A 26,075-nucleotide genomic window follows, 5' to 3' on the forward strand; every position below is an offset into this window, starting at 1 on the left:
AATTGAATCTTTTAAAAGCAATATATAATATAAGACAAATACTGTAAGTCAAAAGAGCAAATATCCGTCACTTTACAGCACCGGAATGCTCCCATTTAAGCCTTAAACATTAAACCTCTAAACTTTCTCTGCCTGTGTAACTGTTTTTAATATGAGGATCTTCCTTATTTTGCAATACTAAATTCCTATTAACATACAAGAAATATAACCTTACTCCTATTGCCCCCCCCCGCCCTTATTTAAGTACTTGGAAAATTAGGAGAAGCAGAGATTGATATAAAACAGCTAGTCATAAAACGAAACAGGCCGTGTGCACTGGGGATAGAAGATCCATTTGGTTTTTTGTTGCTGTTACATGTAACAAGCAAGGGGGTCCCCGTGAATAAGTATACAGCAAAGCAAACCTAACAAGCTTACAGCAAAGAAAACCTAAGTGCTGGTGTAGCAAAGGTTTCCAAAATYATTCTCCTCGGTTTACTTTCCATAGGGCTTAGCTGGAGTCCTCATTCTGTAGACGAGGAAGAGAACGATGAGGTAATACATGGAGCTTTTCAGAAGAAGGACTGTGTACACTAAGTACGCCGTCCGGTGCATTAAGTGATCTGGAATAARCACAAACAGAAAAGTCTTGTTTAACCAGCAATATTCTGCGGCCTCCTACCAGACAGGCAGAACCGAGATGATGCACTACTCGCACTGCTGCAATTACAGCGCTTTCAGCAAGCAGTGTATAAGCGAGTGCAACGTCTGCCTGTCCTCCGAGCAGTTTTGCACTGCTGACAAGTCCAGTGTCAGGTGGGTTTCTTAGAACTAAACTGTCTAAATGCCACTAGGTTGTTACTGCCTGCTAAGGCAAGAACATAATTCTAGCGCTTCCAGCACTGACTATGGGTAATCTTGGGTTTACACCAATCCTTTTGATTTTTTTAAACACTAGTGCCTAGGATTTTTCCTTGAGCCCCGCTCAAACTAAAGGAACCTTTCTGAAATCTCTTTCTGAAATACTGGGCAGTTGCTGGTCTAATATCAACTGAACCTTTTGAGCATTTGACAACTTGAGTTATTTAAAACAACAACATTTAATGAGGGCTAATAATGTAGCACGTTAGCCCGAAAAACAGCTGTAGCACGCTAATAAAGGTCAAGGAAGAAGAACCCCTTTTATAACCCACAGCAGCTGTTAATTCAGAATAGCGTTTAAGCATTTTTAAGTTGCAGACACCAGCAACTTAAAATATTTCCTGTAAGCCATTTAAAAGGATTACTTTCATTGTGTTCTGAGCATGTGTAAAAAAATTTAATTCTTCCATGGCATGCATTCTATTCCTGTGTTTAAATACATTTTAATTACCTCCATAAAAAGTTGTACTGTTTCTAAAATATGCATCGCAGTTCTGTTCCTCAGCAGTATTTGTAAGATCTAATGGAAAGAGAGTTTAAACATTCAAGTTAGGCTTTTCTTTAATTTAACATTAGTGAAACAGAAGAGAAGAGGCAGTATAGCAACAATGAAATGGGAAGATACCGTTAAATACTGAGGATCTAGCTTTCATGGAGAGGAAACAAGAAAAACGGACACATAAGACCATCTCAGAGCAGATGTTCATGAGTAGGTTTCATTTGCAGAGAGAATTTGGAAGGGGAAAATTCTCGTATACATGTAAATGGGTATTTGTTGCCCTAATTCAGAGCTCTGCCTTTGCCCTGCTCAGCGATGCGGCCGTGAGGCTGTTACTTGGCCGTACCGTCTCCTGAGGTGCATTTTGGCTGTGGATGCGCCAAGGAGAACAACAGCTTTCGGGAGCACTAACGCACTGGGTTATTTCTATAATTTTATTGCAAAGAAAAGTGAGTTCTATAATAATATGTAGAATACCATTTTTAATAATATAGAGAATACCTGTTTTTGAATGGTAGGAAGGGATGCGAAGTGACTCCTTTTTGCTTTCATGCTCATATTTGCAATAATATTTCTTGTTTATGTTCTCCTTTGGTACAGTTAACCAGCTTCCAAYTGAGTACTCGTCATCATCTGCAGATTTCCAGACCTCTCCATTTACTACATCACCTGTCACTTCCTTTTCTTCTTCAGTCCATGTCACCCGAATAAATTCTGGGTAGAATTTCTCAATAAGGCAAACATATGTCAGCTTATTTTCGTTTTCACTACTCAGGATTTCATGGTTTTTTGGTGCAGTATTTGCTTTGTCTGGATTTGGTTTTGGAGGAAAAAAATAAAAGAATAAAAGAGTTGAAAGATCAAGAGTGTACAGAAATAAATATTTCACCTAGATGTACTTTCAATTTTTTCAAGTCCGATACCAGCTGCACAATGTAATTTCTTAAGAACAACAGCCTAAATGTCTTATTGAGAAACAGTTTAATTCTCTAATTTGTTTTTCAGTGTTTAGGATGGGGATAGAAATGTCCAATGTACAAAAGGAATTTTCAATAATAGGATGTGTGAGTTTCAGCTGTTTCTGTGCTTGAACTAAAAATAAGTTCTTGTTTGAACTGAACCGACCCCTCTTACTTGGCATTCAAACACTCTTTATACTAAATACTGTTTGAATGAGCCCACACGGCAGGTATTTGTTTCCACTCCAAATAGTTACAAGACTGTGAGAATAAAAAATAAGACTTTTAACTTTGTCTTTACATGCATCCGTTGAAAGAAAACTAAAATGAATAGAGGCTTTTGTGAGTAAAATGCAGCAAACCAAACTCAAAAACAGAAGAAAAGACACAGCCCAAATTTTGTAAACTCGTTTTTGTTCGGACAACATGCAGATGTATAGGGTCCTGACAATGTTCAGTTTAATACTAKTCCATGTTTTTGGAGAAAAAAAAATTAAAACTGCTCAGTGAATGCTGACATCCAGACTGTGCTTCATTCATGCATCTTGTCTCCCAGCATATTAATAAATCTGAAGTTTTTAGAGACTTATGGCATCTGTTTGGTTGTCTTTGAAAAATTGCCTTTTGTGTAATTGAAACGTAAACAAATGACATCTGATAGACAGGAATTAAATATTATATGAAGTAGATTTAAAAGCATCTCACAAAAAAAATCTGGAGTATTTTGCTAGAAAAATAAATCTGACTACTTAAACCATGAGCCATCTCTTCAAAAGGAGTTTGAAAAATTATTTTTGAGAATCATGTTAAGAAGTTGAAATACTGCTGAAGATACTCATAATCCCTTCAAGCTGAATTAAAAAAACATTTAGGGAACTCCATGACAGTGTAGGCTACATAGCCTTCCAAGTGGTACAGCTGTCAGAAAGTGTGGTTGTCTCCACAAGTCCTTGACAATTATTAAATAATAGTAATATTTCTTGGAATAACTTTGTTCCATTTATTTGACCAAAGAAATTTGATATTGTTTTGTAATGCTTATACAAAGACGACTAACTGGAAAATTTGTCTATAACTTATTAAAGATGGACTGATTCAGCTGTCAAATCTTTGCAGGTTTATGTCCCCGTTAAAAAGTGGATAAGACACTCCTACCTAATTAATGAAGATCTGCTATATCTAAATTATTCTTTTAAAATCTGATATTAATTTTGTGGGTTTGGGCCATTGTTTTTGAAGACATTCTAGGTGTTGGCCAGGTAATGATCTGGATGAAGACAGGAATATGGAATCACAAAATGCTCTGAACTAGGAAAGCTGACCATGCTGTTATTTTAATACTAAGTTTGTGTAAATGTATGAATTAACATGATTTAAAAGAAATCTAAAAGAGAAGAAAGCTTTATAGCCAAATAATATTTGTATATCCAAACAGCATATCTATTTGTAGCAGCGTTCCAGAAAGTGATACGCTTTCAGAAACATGCTCAATATGAACATACGAGCATTTAGCACTTGATACCATGAGAAGTGAGCTGTTTCCACAAGCTTAGAGTTAATTTGGTCCTCTGGAATAAAGCTTGTGTTATTAGGAGGAGTCCAAATCAACCAGACTTTGTCCATACAAAAATGACTCTCTGAAATTATAGAAGAGGAGAGCAAAGTTAAGAGTCTGTTTTGATTAAATATATACACCTCTGTAGTGCATGTATAGCCAGTGCTCATGGGCAGTTATTTCTGTCTACACTTAATCAGCTGCAGATTTCAAAATTCCCTTTGGCTGTGTAGAAAATACTGCTGAAGGCTGATTTTTAAGGCAGCAAAGAGATTTCGGTGATGACCTCCTTGCACAGCTCCCTCCCTCCACAGGCCTGTGGAAATCTCCACCACCATATTTTGGCAACTAGAAGCAAAAGATTTACAGAGTTGGTTGCGCTGAGCGGCACAGTTTCCAYGCATTCTAAGAAAATGCATTAATACAAACATACATTTCTGTCAAAAAGTTTTCACCTTTCTTTAAATGATTGGGCTGTTCTAGAGCAATCTTTCACATCACATCCCCCCAACAGAGATTCTTTCAAGTACGTCATACTTACTGTTCAAAAGAAAAGATAACCAAAGCACAAGACTTTCTACTTTCAAAAAGATCACCTTTATATTAATGAATTTGCACTCTATTTGGAGATATGTCATTGAAAGGAAGATGTGGACTGAATTTACTTTTCTGATCAGAAGATAAATTTGCTAACAGTTTTGTGGTCCCTAGCATTAATTTAGGAGCTAGTTTTCTCTTCTGTACGGATCAGACCTGGCAGGGATGCAAGATTAACCCCATTTCCAAAATGATTTATTTGCTCAAGAGCTGTGAATGTTTGAAAAAGCATGATATAGCTCTTGTCCCAGTGACACTGCTCTGCAAAATCTCATGGTTATTTTAGGTGTTTCTTTCAGATTTTCAAAGCTTCATAAGATACCCTGCCTAATTTTAGTAGGCTAAAGTGTAATTACCTAATTTGATTTTTTTCACATGGATTTTCAAATCTGAATACAGGGACAGAGAGGAAGTGAGAGAGATGCTTCCAGCTGGCATTTCTTGTGTTAAGATGGGACAATTTCCCCCTCTGGAGGTGCCAGTGTCTTTCCATTTACCATAAAATGACTCTAAATGATCAGCTTAAATGAAACGCCTAAATTATATGACTATACTGAGGAAATCCAGATTATTTACAATTAAGTACAAGCTTCAAGCAAAAAGTAGTACTTGAATAGCTGCCTACATATGCACGCATGGGATAGTCTCATATGCATGTATGGGTAATTGGATAACAATCAGTAACTGAACAAATTAAGTTTTTTATAGATATATATATGTATTTATRCACATACACACACACTAACACACATATATATGTATGTATTTATGTTTGTGTGGGGAGTATATGCATACATACACCTATAAACTCTAGGTATGCTTAGGAAAAAAGGAAGTAAATATATGTATAGAGTTGGCTGTAGATTTTGATGCATCTTTGGGCTGATCTGTAAAGTCACTGATGTCAACAAGACAGTTTACTCCAACTTTTCTGAGCCTGTGATCTGAGCCTTTCTGAAGGATTTAGAACAATGAGCTTCCACTCCACTGTCTTTGTGGTTTTAGTAAAACTTCCAAAACATTTTACTGTTTCATTTGTATAACAGTTTTCTAAGGGAAGTTTAAATAGATACACAGGCCTTTTTAAAGGATGTATGAGCACGCACATATAATTTGCACTTATTTCACAAGCTCTCATCTGTCTTTTCTCTCCTGTAGTAAGGCAGTGACTTTGTACAATATTGCACAAATAAAATTCTGGAGTTAGGGCTTGCAATTTTTCAGGTAATTTATTGGGGCTCAAGATACACATTTAAATGTGTATCTTTTATCAATTATTTTAGGATTTTTTTTCCCTAAGGATGTCCCCCTACAGTTTGTTTGTTAATATTTATAAGTAAGATTTAGAAAAAAGATTTTTTTTTTAAGCCCAGATTTTAATCCTCACTATTTGAGTGGTCCCACAGAATGGAGTAACTTTGATCCTGAGAGTTTCTCAGGTCCCCTTCAAGTCAGCGGGAGCTGAGGGCACTCAGCAACTGACTTCGTAGACAACATTCTTGTCTTGCTTGTCAGCTTGTCTAGTATCACCACAGGTAACAACATAGTGTACTCCCGACCACCACGAGTCTCCCCACATACCTTAAAGAGYGGTCAACATTCACTCTATTGCTTTGCCATTACAAAACTTATAAAAGAGTTTTTTAAAACACTTACCAGAGATGATGAGTTTTGTGCCAGTACCAAATACCTTGTACCTTGTAGAGCTCACACTGATGCATTTCCTTACAGAAACTGCTTGCAACATTTTGAACAGACACAGGGATTTTTTGGGAAGGGGAGTGACTTTTTTTTTTTTTTTTTTTTTTTTAACAACAATCATGTGAATAAAGTAAATCAATTCATTTGGGACTGCATGTATGTAGAAAACCTGAACTGAATGTCAGCTATTCCCAAAGAACCCTTAATGATACATACTTTAAATTCAGTTTCAAGATAATTGCTGTCACTGGTTAATAATAATAATAATAATAATAATAATAAAACACAACTGTTGTTATTTGGGGCATCAACTGAGCAATGATATTTCCTCTAACTTTTTATTGATTCTGAGAAAGATCCTTCAATAAAATCTTTTAGGCAAGGTGAGTGGTTTTGTCCACAAGATTTAAAAAAAAAAGAATCTTGATTTAAATAATTGTATAATACGAAAATGGAGGCAAGCTCTAAACTATTCTACTTGAGGCTTATTTAATTTCTTTGTCTCTTTCTACTTTGTTTATTTTCCTCTTTGCAACTCCCTAAAGTTCTCCTTTTTAATGACTTTTTTTTGTCTTTTTTCCCCACCAAAATGTGAGGGCTCTGAAAACTACTACAGACCACTTGCCAACATATTTCCAAGGAGGACAACGATCAGAAAAGACACCAAAACACCTCTGCTTTTCAGAAATGTTTGTGGTCCTAAAACAACACATTGCGAATCAACGAGGCTGGTTGCAGGAAGGCCCCTACGCAGGGCTGGTGCCCAGGCTCCAGCCCAGCTCAGTGCCCTGCAGGGCGCGAGAACTCCACGATTCTCTATRACCACGACAAGCTCCTAAATCTTATTGTACAAAACGTAGTTCATAACCTACCTGATACAATGAGTTTCGTACCAGAGCCGGAGATTTTGAAGAAGCCCTGATACAAACACATTGGATAAAGCCTTTGTAACAACCATGCTGATCTGTTCTCTTCGTATAGGTAAATGTTATTTTTAAAGAAAGACAGACTTGCTGTTTAATCAATCTTTAGGTCCTAGAACAATAAAAAAGGAGCAGAAACCTAAAGTAAAATAAACAGGAGCAGGGATTTTTGAAGGTATCAATGGTGCTAAGTAGGCAGGATTCATCTTAATTAATTTTTACCTTCTGACTGTTTAGATGAACGGCGCTAGTTGATCAGCCACATGTGCTTTGTGGAGAGTGAAAGCACCAGCAGAAGACCTCTTTGATCCTTTTGATCAGATATTAACTAACTAGAAGTTAATCTGAAGTAAGATTATTTTAATTAAGTACGTCCAACATTTTGGGATGGAAAGCTCAACGTTTCCACAGTTTGTCTTTCTTCTTAATGGTAGTAGCAATAATAACAATAATAAATACTGAAATATTTCTGAAAAAGCTAGGAAAAGGTGGTAGCTCTTCAACCTGGACTATCTTCACACAAACCTGGGTGTACCTCTGTTAACTGCAACCATTCAGTATAGTCTGGGGTAAATGAATACCTCTTACTCTTCAAAGAATTGGAGTAACCCAAAGCTTTGACATTTTCTTTCAGAACAACTTAGAAATTTTGCAGAAATTGAATGTGCATCATTAAAGACAAAAGGATCTTTTAATTCCCTGAGTTTTCTCTTAGCCATATTTAGGTTGATCTTTAAAAACAAAATGATAGTGGTGTTAGCTATCCTGCTATGCTGCAATAATTGCTGTATTTCCCACATTTCATAAACAAACAGAAGACAATTCTATTGTGTTCTCTATCTTGAAATACTCTTTAAGGGGAAAATGCAAGCATTCAGTAGGATTAAAACTAGCGGGAGAGAAAGCAACAGAGCACTTCAGGCAGCCAGCATCTAACCACTGAAATGCATTGGAGAAGGTGCAAGTTTTACATTTCACGCTTACCTGAAACAATCAGCTTGGTTCCACTTCCAAATACTTTTACAGCAGCATACCACTGTATGATAACGCTTAGCAATATCTCCTGCACTTCACTTTCTTTTCCTAGGCTACAGAAAAGGTCTCTCTGATTTAGAGGTTGGTGAACACCTGATCCAATGCAGTAACTGCAATTTTAAGAAGGACTTAGGATTCCTATAGTCTTAGGAGTCCCTGGATTTTCGCAGTGAGTAAAAGTCCAGTTTCCAAACAAAGTCTTTATTGTGTGCAAGTACTTCAGCCTGGCCCACATTTCCCTGTACCAGAAGGAAGCTTTGAAAATACTCTGAGACACAGACCTGAAAGCATGAATGCTACTGCCAAAGTATTTTTACTCTGGCTGCAGATCAACATAACTTTCTATGAAAACTAGTGAATCTCTGAGGTAAAGAGAGGTTGAAGCCGATAGTTTAAAGGCAAAGCCTGCTGTCTAAACCAAGCTTACTAAGCCCCAGGATGTGTTAACTAAGTCCATGCACAATGCTGGTTTCTGCATGGTTCTCTCTTTGGCAAAATCACCTTTCTCCACAAACACAATTTTGTCATTGCAAAACGGTAGCAGAGAACATTTTTGATCAGAGGTACCAACAACATTTTAAATTGGGGTTGGATTGTCCTCTGCTCTTTACACCTTGACAACTTTAAAGTCAGCTGGCTAATCTCTCACATATTCTGCAGCAGGCACTGTGAGTAGTGCTGCAGACTCTCTGCCGAACGCGGCATTCAGGTTACTCACGGCACAACTGAGATGAATGCAAATGCAAAAGAAACTTTAACCTTCTCTTCATTTCTCCAGTCTCCCATTTTTTTGTAAGTAATCAGGAACTGTTCTAAAGGTGCTCACAGTATTCACCAGCCCCACTATTTCTTGCCCACCTGGTCAGTCACTAAAAGAAAGAAAGGTGCCTAAAGATGCAGAGATCTGGAGGCTGGTCAAGCTCATTGTCCTGCAGCAGCTCAGTTGGTTAGTGTGGTGCTGCTAACGCCAAGGTTGAGGGTTCAATCCCCGTATGGGCTACCTGAGGGTTGGACTAGATGACCTCCAGAGGTTCCTTCCATCCTTACCATTCTATGATTTTCAGCATCTTTATGCTAAATGACTTCCAGCTCTGAAGGCACAGACTGCTGCGTGCTATTTCTAGGTGAGACTAGGCGCGCACACACACACTCTGAATCTAGTCGTGCCACATTATAGCACAATCCTATTCCAATTTCTATGCAACACGTAGCATGTGGGCCTAGCAGCTCAGAAAAGAAAATATTCTGCCTGTGGATGGTAGGTTTCAGGGAGGTGCATTTAAACTGTCTTCTTTTCATTGTAATTGAGAATAATTACATTTGCTTATAGCATGATTTAGAGGAAATTATGTGAAATCCTAGCTGTGCTGAAATCAATGGCAACATTTTCTAAAGGCCCAGGATTTCCCCCAACATTTTAATCTTCTGATTATTTATTGCATGCCTGCAACTAACCTGTGCAAAGGTGCATCAAAGACAGCTCAGTTTCCTTGGGCTGCAATAGATTGGCTTTGTTAGGACAAATCTGCAAGGAGAGGTCTCCCACCCAACCAAAGAGACAAATGCAGAGCTTCTGCTGCAGTTTAGGGGCTTATCAGCAGCCCAGATATTCGTCTCTGTAGATTCTCTCTGATCCGCCTGCCCCGAGGCCACAGCCCGTGGCCTGAGCCGTCCTGCCCCCTGCCCCCATCCTCCCTTCTCTAGATTTTGTCAAGACAAGCCATTTTTTTCTTGAATACTGAAAGACTTAATCAAAGCAATAGATTTTGTGCATGCTCCAAAGATTTTCCTATATGTCTATATTATAAAAGTACTTCGCAAAAACTCACCTACTCTCAACAAAATCTGTTTTGTTATCCTCTCATTTTGTGTTGCAGTCTGTCTTCGCTCCCGTAATAGAAGTGAATTTGTTTTCTCTGACATCCTGATATTTAACATTAAAATTTTCCTTGAAGATCTGTTTGCCTGATCCCGTAGTCACTCATACAACACTTTGCACACATACAAATGCTTGGCATTTGGCATATTCACAGAATGTATTATGGAAACCTAATTTAACACAGGGACAACATGGGAAATACCATATTTATCCGTCGGTGTGTGTCTGTGTCTGTATAAATATATACACTGCTACAAGAATCTAGCACCTAACGATATCACTGATTCATGTTGATCTTTTGGGGCCGTTGCTGCAGAACAACAGGGAACGGAGCAATTTTCACTCTGAAATCTATTTGCGAAGGTTGCCTTAGAAGGCTGAGATACTAAATTCATCTTCATACCCCTTAAATCCTTGATATTTTTGCTAAAGCCATTTGCAAGCGTACCTATTAATATTAATCATGACGGGTGGCGGAGGGGGTTCTTCACTCTGTAGACTCTTTTGAGTGGCTGTATCTTCCCTTGTTATTTTACACATTTCCATCCCTCTACCAGAACTCTAGGTTTGGACTTTGAAGTCTGTAGGGTTTTGATTCAGGCCTTCAGATTCTCTTCTCTGCTTCACTCCCCCAAAAATGTGAACAGTAATGCAGTAATAGTTACCATTTTGATTTATAGGGGCAGAAGATCAGTTTAATCCAACCTTAGGCAGTATGAAACCTCCTAATTACAAAAAAATTTGCAGCTTTTTAAAGAAATGACCTTCAGTCTACACCTGATGAAACCAAGATGGACACCTCTGTAATATTTAGGAGTTAGCATTTAAAGAAAACAAATTTTGCTGCCATAATTTATGATATGAAATTATTTCCTCAAAGTGTTAATGGACTGTTCTTATCAATATTTCAAATTAAGTTAGCAGCACACTTGCATGCTTGTGAATTGCTAGGAAGACATAACTGTAGACATAGCCGGGATGGCAGAGGGAAAACTTCCTGAGGCTGGCTGAGCAAGCCGTTCTGCTTCTGAGCTGCGGAGGGGGGAGGAAATCCTACATTTGAAGAGATTAATTCAGTCTTCAGTTCAGTCTTGGCTTCCCTGTGACCTTGGGGGTGCCTAGTTTCCCAGAGAGATACATACAGAAGAAACCCGTACTACCAGTTTATGTTGGATTAGTGCTCTAGCCCTGATGGAAGCTTTTTAAAACTCATCTATTCCACTATGTGCAAATGCCAAACAATTCTCATAAATCCCAGCTCTTCTGTTACTTAAGTTATTTTAAGTCTAGAACAACTCTGTTCTGGTCTGTGAAGTAGAACTAATTAAAAGAGACCAACAAGACCAAGGTCAAGTTCATAACATATACTTGTCCTGAACAGTAGCTTCTGGCGGTGCAAATAAGAGCTCTTATAGGAATAACACGTACCATTATACAGCTTGGAGGTGAAATTCTGGCACTCTAAAATTGATGGGAATTTGGTTTTTATGTATTTAGTTCTTTCAGTATAGATCTGGGGAAACAGTCAGCTCAAGGTCAAATCCTAGTGATTTCACTGAATTAGGTTTCTTTATTCCAAGTCTTGCTTTTCTCCATTTATTTTCCTTAGGAATGACATATTGAGCTAATATTTGATATTCATCTCTGAAAAGACAATCTGTGATGAAAATCCTAATCTTCAATATAAGGTCAAGACAGCCTTTTCACTCTAATAATCAGTCAGATGCCTTGGCCCACTTTAAGGAAAACCAAATATTACTGAACGCACTAGAAAATAATGTATTGTAAACTATAGGTATTAAATGAATTGCATGTACGTGCTTCAGAGGAGAAGAAGTTTCACCCAAAACAATGTGCTGACAGGGATATTTCCAGTGCATTGTAGTTACAATTGACTTACTTCTTTTCATAAAAACCATTAACAACAATCTTTGCTGATCTCCTAATATAAGTCTATGAATCTAACAAGGCTTAAAATATTTGGTAGCAACAGTTCCTTTGCCATATGCTTGTACAGCTGTTAGCCACAGGATTATGGGTTTTGAAAACCCATCTGCAGGGAAGAAGAGGACTTATTTCTCCAGTTTTAATTAAAATAAATGTCTTTATTGGAAAGGCAAAAAATGGATCACTTCTTTATGCAGATATTATTAAGCAATATGAAAAGTATTTAGAAGTACTTATTTATTTCTACTGCTTAAGAACTGTGTGTATAACAAAAATAATTGGAGCCAGATTCTTTCACTTTTACTGGTCAAAATACAAGAATTCTGTGGGAATGACCAAATTTAACCCTCAGTAACCAACATGAGAAACTCTGCACATAGCTCTTTGTATTGAGAATTTCTCTTTCTTATGTTTAATTCACAGTTACTTAATTCTGTGCTTATTCATTCAATACAGTTGGAAGAAAGTGTGAGGGCTCTGAAAACTACTACAGACCACTTGCCAACATATTTTCCAAGGAGGACAACGATCAGAAAAGACACCAAAACACCTCTGCTTTTCAGAATTGTTTGTGGTCCTAAAACAACACATTGCGAATCAACGAGGCTGGTTGCAGGAAGGCCCCTACGCAGGGCTGGTGCCCAGGCTCCAGCCCAGCTCAGTGCCCTGCAGRGCGCGAGAACTACACGATTCTCTATGACCACGACAAGCTCCTAAATCTTATTGTACAAAAAGGAGCACGTAACCTACCTGATACAAGTTTCATAACAGAGACAGAGATTTTGAAATAGTAGGATTAAAACTAGTAGGAGAGAAAGCAACAGAGCACTTCAGGCAGCCAGCATCTAACCACTGAAATGCATTGGAGAAGGTGCAAGTTTTACATTTCACACTTACCTGAAACAATCAGCTTGGTTCCACTTCCAAATACTTTTATATCAGCATACCACTGTATGATAATGCTTAGCAATATCTCCTGCACTTCACTTTCTTTTCCTAGGCTACAGAAAAGGTCTCTCTGATTTAGAGGCTGGTGAACACCTGATCCAATGCAGTAACTGCAATTTTAAGAAGGACTTAGGATTCCTACAGTCTTAGGAGTCCCTGGATTTTTTTCAGTGAGTAGAAATTCCAGGTTTCCAAACACACCACTATCCTTTTACCTCTGAGATTTCCACAACAAAGATCTGCTATCTCTAGTCTGTTAGGTTTTCTCTAAGATAACTTCTTCTAAGTTCTTTGAACTTGTTGTAAGAAGACAAAAGGTAATATTCTAATTCCTGAAAGAAATCCAGACAATCCACGAGTTATTTTTTGATTTCAACAAAAAGTATGCCATTAGTTTCTTAAGGTTGCCTCTCTTGTGAAGTCCTGACTGTGTGCAAGTACTTCAGCCTGGTGAAAAACTTTGAGACACAGACCTGAAAGCATGAATGCTACTGCCAAAGTATTTTTACTCTGGCTGCAGATCAACATAACTTTCTATGAAAACTAGTGAATCTCTGAGGTAAAGGATTTCAGCATGCTCTCAGTTTGAAGCCGATGGTTTAAAGGCAAAGCCCGCTGTCTAAACCAAGCTTACTAAGCCCCAGGATGTATTAACTAAGTCCATGCACAATGCTGGTTTCTGCATGGTTCTCTCTTTGGCAAAATCACCTTTCTCCACAAACACAATTTTGTCATTGCAAAACGGTAGCAGAGAACATTTTTGATCAGAGGTACCAACAACATTTTAAATTGGGGTTGAATTGTCCTCTGCTCTTTACACCTTGACAACTTTAAAGTCAGCTGGCTAATCTCTCACATATTCTGCAGCAGGCACTGTGAGTAGTGCTGCAGACTCTCTGCCGAACGCGGCATTCAGGCTACTCACGGCACAACTGTGGCACAACTGTAGCACAACTGAGATAAATGCAAATGCAAAAGGAACCCAATTACCCCCAGCAGAGCCAGGAGCTGCATGGTTGTACCATTTCTGGCAACTTTCCTTCCCAGTCAATGAAGACTGAACCAGCTCTATCAATAAGAAACTTCTGCGTTTCTCACTTGCTGCCTTGAGAGTTGCTCTGTAAACTTTCAAGCTAATCTGTTTTTCTTCCCCGGAGCAGTACAGGGAATAAACACAAACCAGTATTTAAACTTTAACATTCTCTTCATTTTTCGGGAGTATTCAGGAATTGTTCTAAAGGTGCTCACAGTATTCACCAGACCCACATAATTTTTGCCCATCCACCCATCCTACTGGGGCTCCATGCACAAATCACAGACAAAACATGACTTATCTTCCATAAATTATTTTTTCCTACACTCTTTCATTCTTAATTATCTCTTTGGAGAGCTCCATTTAGCAGGCGAAAACAAAATTAATAATAGCAGTACTTACTAGAGACGATTACTTTGGTTCCCGTGCCAAAGTATTTGATCCACGTAGATGCTCCACACTGAGTTTTGACTTTACAATAAATTGAAGTGCTCTTTTGCTGTGCTGTCTCTGGAAAAGAAAGCAAAATTTTCCAACCAGTCCCTGGGAACCTGCTGGAAGGATTGCTGGACCGTCAGCTCTTTGGAGAACATCAGGTATTTCAGACTTGTGCCCAGTTGTTCAGCTGATATCTAAATTCCCTTCAGAGTAAGGCTCTTTCTCAAAGTATTTCAAATTTCCTAGATAATGCCTCCATTTTATATCTAAGAATGAGAACGACGTGAAGGTTTCCCTTCAATTTTAAATGAAGAGGTCATAGTTATTATCTTCTATCTCCTAGACTCATTCCAGTTTCTGTAATACCAGTTTACTGACACCTTTACATATATCAACATGTGAGGGAAAGAACCTTTTCCTTCACACACTGGTTTCTTGCAAGATAACATCTGAGGGAGCCCAGCTTCTCTCAGTCAAATAGTCTGTACACTTAGCTTGCCAGCTGAAAGAAATAGAGTTTGAGTGCTATGAAGATCATGCGTGGCACACACATACACCCAAACGTCTGCCCAAAGGACTACAAAATAATGCAAAGATACTACTGTTTGTGGCTACAGAGAGGAGCTAGACTGAGGGTGAAGTTCTTAAAATTTACACGAGTGGATATAACAAAAGCTAGCACGTACTCCAAGTGTTTCTGGGCAGGGTGCACTATCTCTTATCATAACTGCCATTTTGGATGCCTCACACATAGTTGAAATTATTGTACCATTTTTTCATCCCATCAGACTAATGTTCTTCAGTTAAATACACTTCAGTGAACCAAGCAAGGAGAGTATCATAGAATCACAGAATCGGTAAGGTTGGAAGGGACCTCTGGAGATCATCTAGTCCAACGCCTCCTGCTCAAGCAGGGGCACCTAGAGCATGTTAGACAGGGTTGCGTCCAGGCGGGCCTTGAGGATCTCCAGAGAAGGAGACTCCACAACCTCTCTGGGCAACCTGGTCCAGTGCTCCATCACTCTCACAGGGAAGAAATTCCCCCTCACGGTCAGGCGGAACTTCCTGTGCTTCAGTTTTTGGTTTCAGTTTTTGGCCATTGCTCTTGTCCTGTCACACGGGACAACTGAAAAGAGTTTGTCTCCATCCCCTTGACACCCTTCCTTCAGGTACTTGTAAACATTGACAAGATCCCCCCTCAGTCTTCTCTTCCCCAGGCTGAAGAGGCTGAGGTCTTGCAGCCGTTCCTCCTAGGGCAGATGCTCCAGCCCTCTGATCATCCTCGTAGACCTATGCTGGACTCTCTCCAGTAGCTCCATGTCTCTCTTGTACTGGGGAGCCCAGAACTGGACGCAGTACTTGAGATGAGGCCTCACCAGGGCTGAGGAGAGGGGCAGGATCACCTCCCTCCACCTGCTGGCAACACTCTTCTTAATGTACCCAAGGATACCATTGGCCTTCCTTGGCCACAAGGGCACATTGCTGGCTCATGCTCAACTTGTCATTCACCAGCACTCCCAGGTCCTTCTCTGCAGAGCTGCTCTCCAGAAGGTCAACCCCAAGCTTGTCCTGGTGCCTAGGGTTATTCCTCCCCAGGTGCAGGACTCTACACTTGCCCTTGTTGAACCTCAGGAGGTTCCTCTCTGCCCAACTCTCCAGCCTGTTCAGGTCTCTCTGAATGGCAGCACAGCCCTCAGGTGTGTCAGCCACTCCTCCCAGCTTGGTATCATCAGCAATCTTGCTGAGGAGGCACTCCGTCCCCTCATCCAGGTCACTCATGAAGAAGTTGAGCAGGATGGGACCCAGTACTGAGCCCTGGGGGACGCCACTAGCCAAAGGCCTCCAACTAGACTCCATGCCACTGATGACGACTTTCTGAGCTCTGCCTTTCAGCCAGTTCTCAATCCACCTCACTGTCCACTCTTCTAAGCCACAATTCCTGAGCCTATCTGGGAGGATGTTATGGGAGACAGTGTCAAAAGCCTTGTTGAAGTCAAGGTAGGCAACGTCCACTGCTCTCCCCTCATCTGCCCAGCCAGTCACTCTATCACAGGGGCTATCAGATTGGTTAAGCAGGATTTCCCCTTGGTGAATCCATGCTGACTACTCCCAATCACCTTCTTTTCCTCCATATGCCTGGAGATGACATCCAGAATGAGCTGTTCCATCACCTTTCCAGGGATGGAGGTGAAGCTGACTGGCCTACAGTTGCCTGGGTCCTCCTTCTTGCCCTTCTTGAAGCCTGGAGTGACACTGGCTTTCTTCCAGTCCTCAGGTACCTCTCCCGTTCTCCATGACTTTTCAAAGATGATGGAGAGCGGCCTGGCAACGACATCCGCCAGCTCCCTCAGTATCCATGGGCGCATCCCATCCTCACGCATGGATTTGTGGATGTCAAGCTGGCCCAGGAGATCTCTAAACCTATCCTCCTCAACCAAAGGAAAGTCTTCCTTCCTCCAGACTTTCTCCCTTACCTCCAGGTTCTGGATTCTTGACAGCTGCCCTTAGCAGTGAAGACTGAAGTAAAGAAGGCATTCAGTAACTCTGCCTTCTCTGTATCCCTTGTCACCTGTGGGCCCCTGTCCCATTCAGTAGTGGGCCCACATTTTCCCTAGTCCTCCTCTTACTGCTGATGTATCTGAAGAAGCCCTTCCTGTTGTCCTTAACATCCCTTGCCAGACTCAATTCCAAATGGGCCTTAGCCTTCCTTGCCACATCTCTACATACTCTGACTGCATTCCTGTAATCCTCCCAAGTAGCCTGTCCCCTCTTCCACATTCAGTGTACTTTCTTTTTCTGTCTGAGTTTTGCCAGGAACTCCTTACTCATCCATGCAGGTCTCCTACCCCCTTTGCTGCTCTTGAGCTTGGAGAAAGTGATGTTTGAATACTAGCCAGCTCTCATGGACCCCCCTGTCCTTCCTTCTAGGACCTTAACCCTTGAGACTCCACCAATTAGGTCTCCAAATAGCCCAAAGTCTGCTCTCCTGAAGTCCAGGGTTGCAATCCTGCTTGTTGCCTTACTTCTTTCCTGCAGGATCCTGAACTCCACCATCTCTTGGTCGCTGCAGCCAAGGCTGCCCCCAACCTTCACATCTCCAGCCAGTCCCTCTTTGTTGGTTAGGACAAGGTCCAGCAGGACACCCTTCCTCGTAGGCTCCTCCACCATTTGCGACAAGAAGTTATCATCAATGCATTGCAGGAGCCTCCTGGACTGTTTGTGCCTTGCTGTGTTGTCCTTCCAGCAGATATCAGGGTGGTTGAAGTCTCCCATGAGAGCCAGGGCCTGTGATCATGAGCCTACTTCCAGCTGTCTACAGAAGGCCTCATCGACTTCCTCTTCCTCATTAGGCGGCTTGTAGTAGACACCTAAAACAGTGTCCCCTGTGTTAACCTGACCTTTGATCCTCACCCATAAGCTCTCAACTGCCTCCTCCTCCACCCCTAGGCAGAGCTCGATACATTCCGGTTGCTCTCTCACATAAAGAGCAGCTCCACCACCTCACCTTCCTGGCCTCTCTTTCCTATAAAGCACATAGCCACGTCAGGGTACTGCAGCAAAGGCGAACTTTAAAGAGGGACTTGATGGTAGAGGAAAACATTTGTGGGTGAATTTCGTGGATGTGGGGACCAGCATGCAAGATGGCAGGAGGATTTCAAAAACCTACCAGAGGGACAAAGTGGGATGTCTAACTTCAGGTTAACTTGTGTTTTGACATTGGATAAAAGCAAAGATAATGTTTTTTGTTTGTTTGTTTGTTTTTTGGTCAGAGAGAAGATGAAGCAAGAAGGAGATGAGAAAGACTACATTAATCAAGATCAGGTTAAAAAAAAGAAGGTGTTATCATAAGAGAGTTATGAGGCTGAGGGAAAATGAAAGAAAGATTTAACTGTAATCACTATACTAAAGGTCGGGAAAGGCTGTATGTCACAGAGAGAAACAGCATCAAATTAAACAGGAGAAGTTCAAATTTTCAGTGTGAAAGATGGTAGAGGTCTAGGAGGAGTGGGGTGACCTTGCAGCAGCAAAATTTAATGCAAAAAGTCCTGCAGCGAGGAGAGCTGCAGGGCACTGGCAGCTCGTGTGGAGCTGGCATGGTGCTGTGAGTGGCAGGGGAAAACTGGCTGCTACACCCACAGCCACGTTTTCTGAAGCAACCTGCTGTCAGCAGAAAGAGAAACCAAAACGATCACAGAAATGCAGAATTGAAGCCTGCTCACTTTCCCTCCTACATCTTTTATACTCTTGAGAAAAGTTTATGGCGCGTGAACAGCAACAGTAGTGGGAGCTGGTTGTCTGGTTCATAAAGGGTCCCCATCTACACTATGTAGGAATAGAAAATTGATTTAATTAGCTGGAGCTACTTCATTGCACTTCTGCCCCATAAATACAGGACCAAAGCTATGCCTATTCACAGATACAGGCATGCACCTAGTGTTGAGCTTCCTTTCAACACTACACTCTGAGGAAGTAGCTAGGCATGAGGCATTGCTTATGAGCCATAAATGTGGAAAGCTGTTAAACAGAAAGCTCTCTTCTTTGGTAATGCTGTCTCCAATTCTGAGAGGTCATTCAGGTGCATCTCACTTCCATGTAGAAAGGAAAGAAGTACCCTAGGGGACACAGAGTGTTTTTTCTTAGAATACTAGGAAGTGGCAAACAGACTGTTCAGATTACCAAGAGGTTTTGTTCAGCAAACTGGTGGGGGGTTGTTTTTGTTTTTTACCATCTTCTCTTTCCTAGAAGAGAACAGTGGCTCGATTAGAGAATCGATTCAATGTTTGTTTTCCTCCAGGACTGCCACATTTTTGTGATTGTGCAAACCACACTGAAGGAGCAAGCAAGTAGCCAGTATTGATATGCTAATTCTTAAGGCAGTAAAGACTTTCACTGTGCTAAAAATAAGGTAGATATGGTCAGAGTGCTAATGATGGCACATGTTCCAAAACAACAGTTGTGCACAGGTACATTCCAGGTAGCACAAAATGGTTTGGCCTTTCTGCAGCTGATCCCAAACGCAGTGAAAAGATTAGGCGAGTGACTGTAGTCTCACGCTGAGACAGTTTTTGTCTAAATGATTTCTGAGTTTCTATCACAGTGAGCATCCCAGTAGGCACAATAGTAAGTAGCAGCATCATCTGGGCTTACATCTTTTATTGTAAGAACACATCGATCCTGGCCAGAAACTTTTYCAACCATGTACCTGTTTTCTTGAAAACCACTTTCAACAAAAGCTTTCCCCTGTGAAAAGTACAGTAGCCTCTCTGGGGGTTTGCCTTCCTTCTGTAAATACCAGTGTATGACAGTGCTATCAAAACTTTCCAGTAATTCAGTAATTTCACAGCTCATACGTGCACTTCCTTTGAACTTGGTGATGGATATAGGGCTCTGCTGGGGAATTTCTTGTGCAAATCCATCTAGGAAGAAAAAAATGGAGAAAAGAGATAATCGGTTATAGTTCAGGGATTTGGGCATATGTCATCTAGCGCAGCAATGAGCACCTGCTAGAAAGGTAAGAAAGGAAGGACTTACAAGACCAAACCACTGGGACCATAAGAGCTGCCAGCAGTAACATGTTTACTTGTTGCGCTCAGCAGTAGAAATCAGAGAAGAAGGAAAGAGGCCCCAGATGGGGATAGGAGGGTACAGGAGCAGGAAGTGACTCATCTGAGCAGATCCAGTGACAAGTTTGTTTGAAAGCACATGGGGCCACATTTGCAGAAAATCCACTGCAGCCTGGGGAAGGATTTAGGTCTGCAAATGCTAAAATTGGTGAGGTTTCCAGATAGATGCAAGAAACATTTGTGAATCCAAGGATACTGACCCTTGAAAACTTGAGCCAGAGCCAGTGAGAAAATGCAGCTCTGGCTGTGTAATAGGGTGGGAAGAGTCCAGCCCATAGGCCATCAGTGAGTGCCAGAGGGATGCAGGTTCTGGGTGGAGATCCACACCAGTGTCCCCCATGCTGGTCTGACTGAGCAGGAGGCAATCCATCACTCCATCAGGGACCTTGTTTTGCTGCTTCAGCTCAGTTACACAGCTCCAATGCATTGAAATGGCCAGGACACCCCTGTGCCAGTGGTGCCACATCATAGAAGTGGCAGATGAGCTTGTTGCATATCAACCTTCACCTACTGGGGCAGCTGTACAGTGAATATGTGCCTAGCCTTTGGTTTCAAATGTGGAAGGAAATACACAGCTGCAAGATTTCAGTTTCAAAGCTCGGATAAACTGCAAAGGAAAGCTTTCTTCTTGGAAAGAAAGGCTCAGAAACAGAGGTTGCCTGTGCACTGAATGAAGTCTGCTTCTCAATAGCCATTGCAGAGGTGCCTCTCGATAAAGTTGCAAAGACCTCATGAAGAATCTCTCCTTAACAAGTTAGCAGAGGCTGTGGGACCATCAACCATCTGGGCATGAGGGAGATAAGCTGCTTCATCCTCCCTCATTTAGGTCATTAGCTGTGTGCAGCAAGCAATTAAGCGTATGTTATTGGCAGGCTAGGAAATGCGCCCCTTGTTTGCAGAGCTTCAGGTGAAAGACAGACACCTGTCTCTGCACAGTATCAGTATTGGTGGGTACTGATCCATCTCTGCTTGGTAAATAATGACGGGGATGTTTATTTAATTCTCTGTTGGGCCATCCTGAGAAGGATGAGAAGTGAGTTAAGGACCATCAGGCACAACAAGCTGAGTAGGTGGCTTAAGAGCGTGGGAGTGAGAAAGAGAGAAATATGAAACAGACTTTAAGGTGAAAGGGGACAGATGCAGAGAGATGCATTTCAACATCTAGTGACAGTTCTCCTGCATGGGGGACTATGGCTAAGGAAAATCAAAATTGTATTGGCAATTGTGTGGAAATGGAAAGGATCTGAGATCAAGGCCGTTTTGTCAAAAACTGATTAGAACAGTAGAAGACCACAGAGGTAGAAATGGCAGGCAGTTCAGTAAACCTTGCATCACTGAGCTTTTAAAGCCTCTATGGTGATTCTTTTGAAAGACCTGGACATGTTAGAAGAGAGAGAGATGGATGGATAGATAAATAGAGAGATTACAGGACAGTTGGTGAACTTGCTCTAGTTAGCTGTACTGGTGTCTGGGGTCAGAAAGACACAGGTATCACCAAATGCAGGTATATAAAGTCAGCTGTGGCAGTGCTGGATATATCTCAGCCTCCAGTCTGAAATCCAATTCTGCTGACCTAACATGGTTGTGCAGGCACTTTTTTGTGAATAAGTCAGTGAATCAGTGCATTAGTACAGCCAGAAAAGAACCATCATCTTGTGTATCAGTTATGATACAATAATTATTTTTAGCTGTGTTAGTTTCAAATGTGCCAGGTGAATACTGCTCTCAAAAACCTTCTTTCAGAGGTCTAAAATCAAGAAATTCTTCAAGATGTCATAGAAACAAAGATTAAAAATTCTCTAGGATCAGATCTTTTTAACTTCTGTAAGTGCTTTCAAAAGCTTAATAGTGTTCAAACCATGGATAGAGTTAGTGAGGCTAGGACACACACATAGCCCCAGCTTTGCAGATCACTGAGGACCCTTTAACTGAGGTGGACAAAACTGCTGTTAGAGTTGGAGGAGTTCATCAAGATTCCACTTCTGACCTCAGGGAAAGTGGCATAGCAGTAACAAACATCAGAGTTTGGGTTTTGGAGAGCCTGCTTTCAGGCAGGAAAGAATTTGATGCTCTCTCAGACATCCCATTTTCTCAGTCTGGCGTCATGGCTGTAACAGACTCACTTACACTAACTTAGTTCAGAGGAATGGTTAAATTTTAGTTTAGAGGAATGGTTTTCTACTTTTCCCAATTGTCTGATAAGCATTGTGCATTTACACTAGACTTACTTCTGCTCTAGAAGTCTTCTCTGCAGCTCTTGAGATCCAATTTTCCTTGTGACCACACCTGCGAAAACAGTTGCAGAAACAACCTCGTGATTTTCAGTGCATCTACTGATGCTAGATTCATTTTTATTTTCTGAAGAATCATCAGGGCTAGAAAACATTCTGGTTAAAATATATGCCTAAAGTATATGAGCACTCATGTTGTAATGCCTTAACAGCCCTGAACAAGCTAAGAGTGGTTTTTCTTGGGGGACAGACCTGTATTCCAGATCACCTATTAGAAGCCTATAATCACATTTTTAGCCCATGAAGTACTTTCATATGCTTAACAATATACATGTATTTAAAGTCTAGGTTTACATATTATTGCATACATATAAAAAATAGTAGTAGTACATTGCTGTTCTTCATATCACACAGTAGAAATCTGTCAGGTATCTGATCCCAGATTAAAAGGAAAGGAATATGGAAGTGACTGACTCTCAGATAATTAAAAGTCTATATTACATGCATGGGGTGGCTTTTTGTATTGTAACTTTCTAACATAGCAACTCTCCCAATAGTCACAATAACAGGTTGAACTTTATGTTGCATATTGCAAGAGGACAAATGTATTGGCTAGAGCATTTTCAACAATACGCATTTCCAGGCTAAAATTGTCATCAAATACACTTGTCTCTGAAGAAATGACCAACATCCACTTTGCACATAGCTTCAACATTATTTGATACCAACAGATATGAAGACACTATCAAAATCTTCAGAGAGAYTGATAATAGTGCAGACACATACTTCCTTCATGCTTAGTAATAGATAATGGCCCTGCTTTGGAATTACTTGTGAAAACTCCTCTGGAAAAAAATGATAAGTATCATGAGTTGAATTTAAACATTTTTCAGAACATACTCTTTTGCTGAGCAGTGCACACATAAGAAAGAAAGACAAGCTTGTGAAAAATGTTTTTTAAGACCAACCAAAATGAAGTAGCCATAAAGAGCTGGCAACAGTAATTATTAATCATTTAATTGTGTATGTAACTGAGAGAGAAATTAAAATGAGTTTTCATAGGTAGGGATGCAGGGCAGTGGAAGAGAGAAAGTGGCTTATTCCAACAGTATTCAACAGCAGGTCTCCTGCCTGCATATGGAATCATATTTCAGAAAATTCCACACTATGAGGAAAAAAGGCAAGCTGACTGAAATTAAAACCAGGTCAGTTTTACTACAATCTGTTTTTTAAATAATTAAAGTGGCCAGAAAAATCTGTATCAAAGCACTGAATATCGTTGCTCAAATTGTACCAAATGGCATAAAAACAAGTCCAACAACAACAGTGTATAGAGCCGTGGAACTGTGAAACCAACACTATGCAGGTATTTGTGTTCGTTTTTCAAGAACATCTTACTAGATATTGAGTATGTGCACTCAGTTCTATTCAAGGCTCAGAAGTATAAAACTTAATTCAGTTTTCTGAGTCAGAAAAAATGCTAGCTTTCCTAGAGTGGTAAAAGCATCTTTGAACTTTTCCCCTCACACTAGTAGAATTAATTAGGCCTGAAGTGCCAGGGACTCTCCACTTGTCAGAGACCTAGCCCACGGACGAGGGCTGAAGCTCTTCTCRGGACAYAGTTGGYGAGKAATTGTGTCGATGAAATTAGACTTCCTGGGATGCTTACAGGAGTTTGTAGTGACTGAAAGGAAAAGGAGGACAAGAGCAATCTGGGAGGGAGGATGTGGGAGAGGGGGGGATGTGCAAGATCATCTGGTCTTCTCTCCTTGTTTTTGTTCCCTCTCTTGCTTTTCCTCAGGGCAAAATACTGAGGCCATGGAGAAATGTTTCTCTCCGTGCTCCAGGGCTTCTCCTCAGGACACAAAAGTGGTCCTTCTACAACTGGCATTTGTTCACACACACAGACACCTTGTGTTCACGGCCCGGTGAATACTTTCTGYACAACCAAGTCCTCATCTGAGCAGCTAAGCCCCATACATTTGCCCTAAAATCATGGGGACTCTCCAGTTTCYGGACGTTACGGATGTCGGTAAGCATCCGGGTACSATCATGACTATTAACATGACCTATTTCACAGCTGCAGTGGGAAGCTGCTGTTTTTCCTATCCYGCTGCAGACAGCAGTTTGAGAGGGGAGGAATAYGGAAGCAACTGCATTTTGGCACAGTTCAGAGCTTGTGGTTCAGAGTGCAGGGTGGCTTTTTGTACGGTTTAACTTTACCCTTCTGATGCTGTGGAGCTCGATACAAACCAATAGSCACAGTAATAAAGGCCAGAATCATTTGGGGTTAAATAAGCTATTCGGAGAGTATAAATGGGCTCGCTAGAATCTTTCTGAACCTTAAACTTCCGGCTATTGGAACTGTCATCAAATGTAGGTGACTGTCCTGACACATACAGAATCCTCTTCAGTGGCTGTCCAGCACGCTGGTGGTACCAGTGAACAATGTCTTCACTGCTCATGCTGCATTCTATACTGGCTGAGCTGCGCTCCATCCTTGTCACCAACTGTKGCGTTTGTACCGGGATTGCTTGTGCRTCTCMACCTACAAGAGAAAGGGGAGACATTGGGTGGCGGGATGAAGGCACCAGATTTTGGAACAAGCATTCTCTTCTCAGTACTGAGCACACGCAAAGAGGAGGAGAAGGGCAAAAGGACTTACAAGACCAAAACRAAGCTACCAGAAGGACTGGCAGCAGCAACATGCTGCCTGCGGGCGGTTACACCTGGAACTGAGCTCGAGGCAGAAATGCGGTGAAGCCCTTTAGCTAGGAAGAGAGTAGGGCAACCGGGAGGAGGAAATGACTCGTCTGATAGAGCCAATGGCAGTTCTCCAACTTGTTGCCACCGAGGGTTACATCTACTGACAAGCTCAACCACAGCGGGAATGGCGTAGTCAGGAGCTCAGATACTCCCATTTTGTTCCACTATCTACTACGTTCCTCTCCAGCTTACATGCAAATCCTGCTAAGCACRCACACAATGGCTCCAAATGTCCAAGCCCACCCTTCCCAACTGTGGGGTTTGTTAGACACTGAGCTAGGTGACCCGTCCTTCAGCTGAGACTAGAAGCAGGTGTGCTGTGAGAAACAGAACAAGAATGCAGAATATGAGCCAAGCAGATAACTGTGGTGTCTGCTTGTGAGAAAATTGTMTCAAGGGACATAACCAATCGCTGTAGTAGCTGGAGCGCGGGCTTGTCACTGTATACCCAATCACTGCGCTGTGTATGTCTCGTGCACAACTCGTGCTTGCTGTATCGATATATATATTTTGCCTTCTGATATGGATAAAYGTMTTCTGATCAGAACCCGTCAGGAGTCCGTGCAATCAATCCCTTCACCCARTGATGTCCACCTCTCCTCAGACACCCCAACCCTCTCCTGAAAGCACTTCTCACCAGCCTGCCCTAGCAAATACTGCCTGCTTTTGTGGCACAAATGGGATTGCTGCTGGCAAAAGCAGATCGTAGTAGACTACTTCACGTGACAGTCTGCCAGCAAACTGAYGTCTCCCTTGCGTGGGTGTCCCTGTGGGACAGCACACCAGCTCCTGGGGGCCAATTCCTCTGGCCGCAATGGCCTGTGGGCTGCAAGGTTCCTGGGCACACCTCATGTTTAGCTGCTCGCCCTCCTTGGTGATGGGCTTGTAGAGCCGTTCACTCACGGCTCTACAGCAGCAGTGCTGCTTTGTGGCTCACACCTGTACGAGACTCATCAGAATCAACAGTTTGTCACAAGGAGAGAAAGGGGAAAACAAAGGGAAAACCACATTGGAAACGTCCCTTGTCCCCAACACACACA

General features: G+C 41.4%; 1 protein-coding gene across 1 annotated transcript in view; it reads right to left on the bottom strand.

The window, feature by feature from the left end:
- The window catches only part of LOC146591404 (uncharacterized), a gene marked incomplete at its 5' end in the record, with an annotated part of 27,574 nt that continues 1,499 nt past the window's right edge, over positions 1 to 26,075 (bottom strand). The window contains 8 exons of the mRNA XM_085312982.1: positions 1 to 602; positions 1,352 to 1,420; positions 1,736 to 2,209; positions 6,167 to 6,203; positions 19,494 to 19,831; positions 19,947 to 20,003; positions 23,056 to 23,114; positions 24,493 to 24,817. Of these exons, the coding sequence (XP_085169108.1) occupies positions 475 to 602; positions 1,352 to 1,420; positions 1,736 to 2,209; positions 6,167 to 6,203; positions 19,494 to 19,831; positions 19,947 to 20,003; positions 23,056 to 23,114; positions 24,493 to 24,817 (1,487 nt within the window). The remainder of the gene's footprint in view (positions 603 to 1,351; positions 1,421 to 1,735; positions 2,210 to 6,166; positions 6,204 to 19,493; positions 19,832 to 19,946; positions 20,004 to 23,055; positions 23,115 to 24,492; positions 24,818 to 26,075) is intronic.

The sequence above is a fragment of the Rhea americana genome, unplaced genomic scaffold (genome assembly GCF_003343005.1).
Source record: "Rhea americana isolate MKP2758 unplaced genomic scaffold, rheAme1 scaffold_373, whole genome shotgun sequence".
Classification (NCBI taxonomy): Eukaryota; Metazoa; Chordata; class Aves; order Rheiformes; family Rheidae; genus Rhea; species Rhea americana.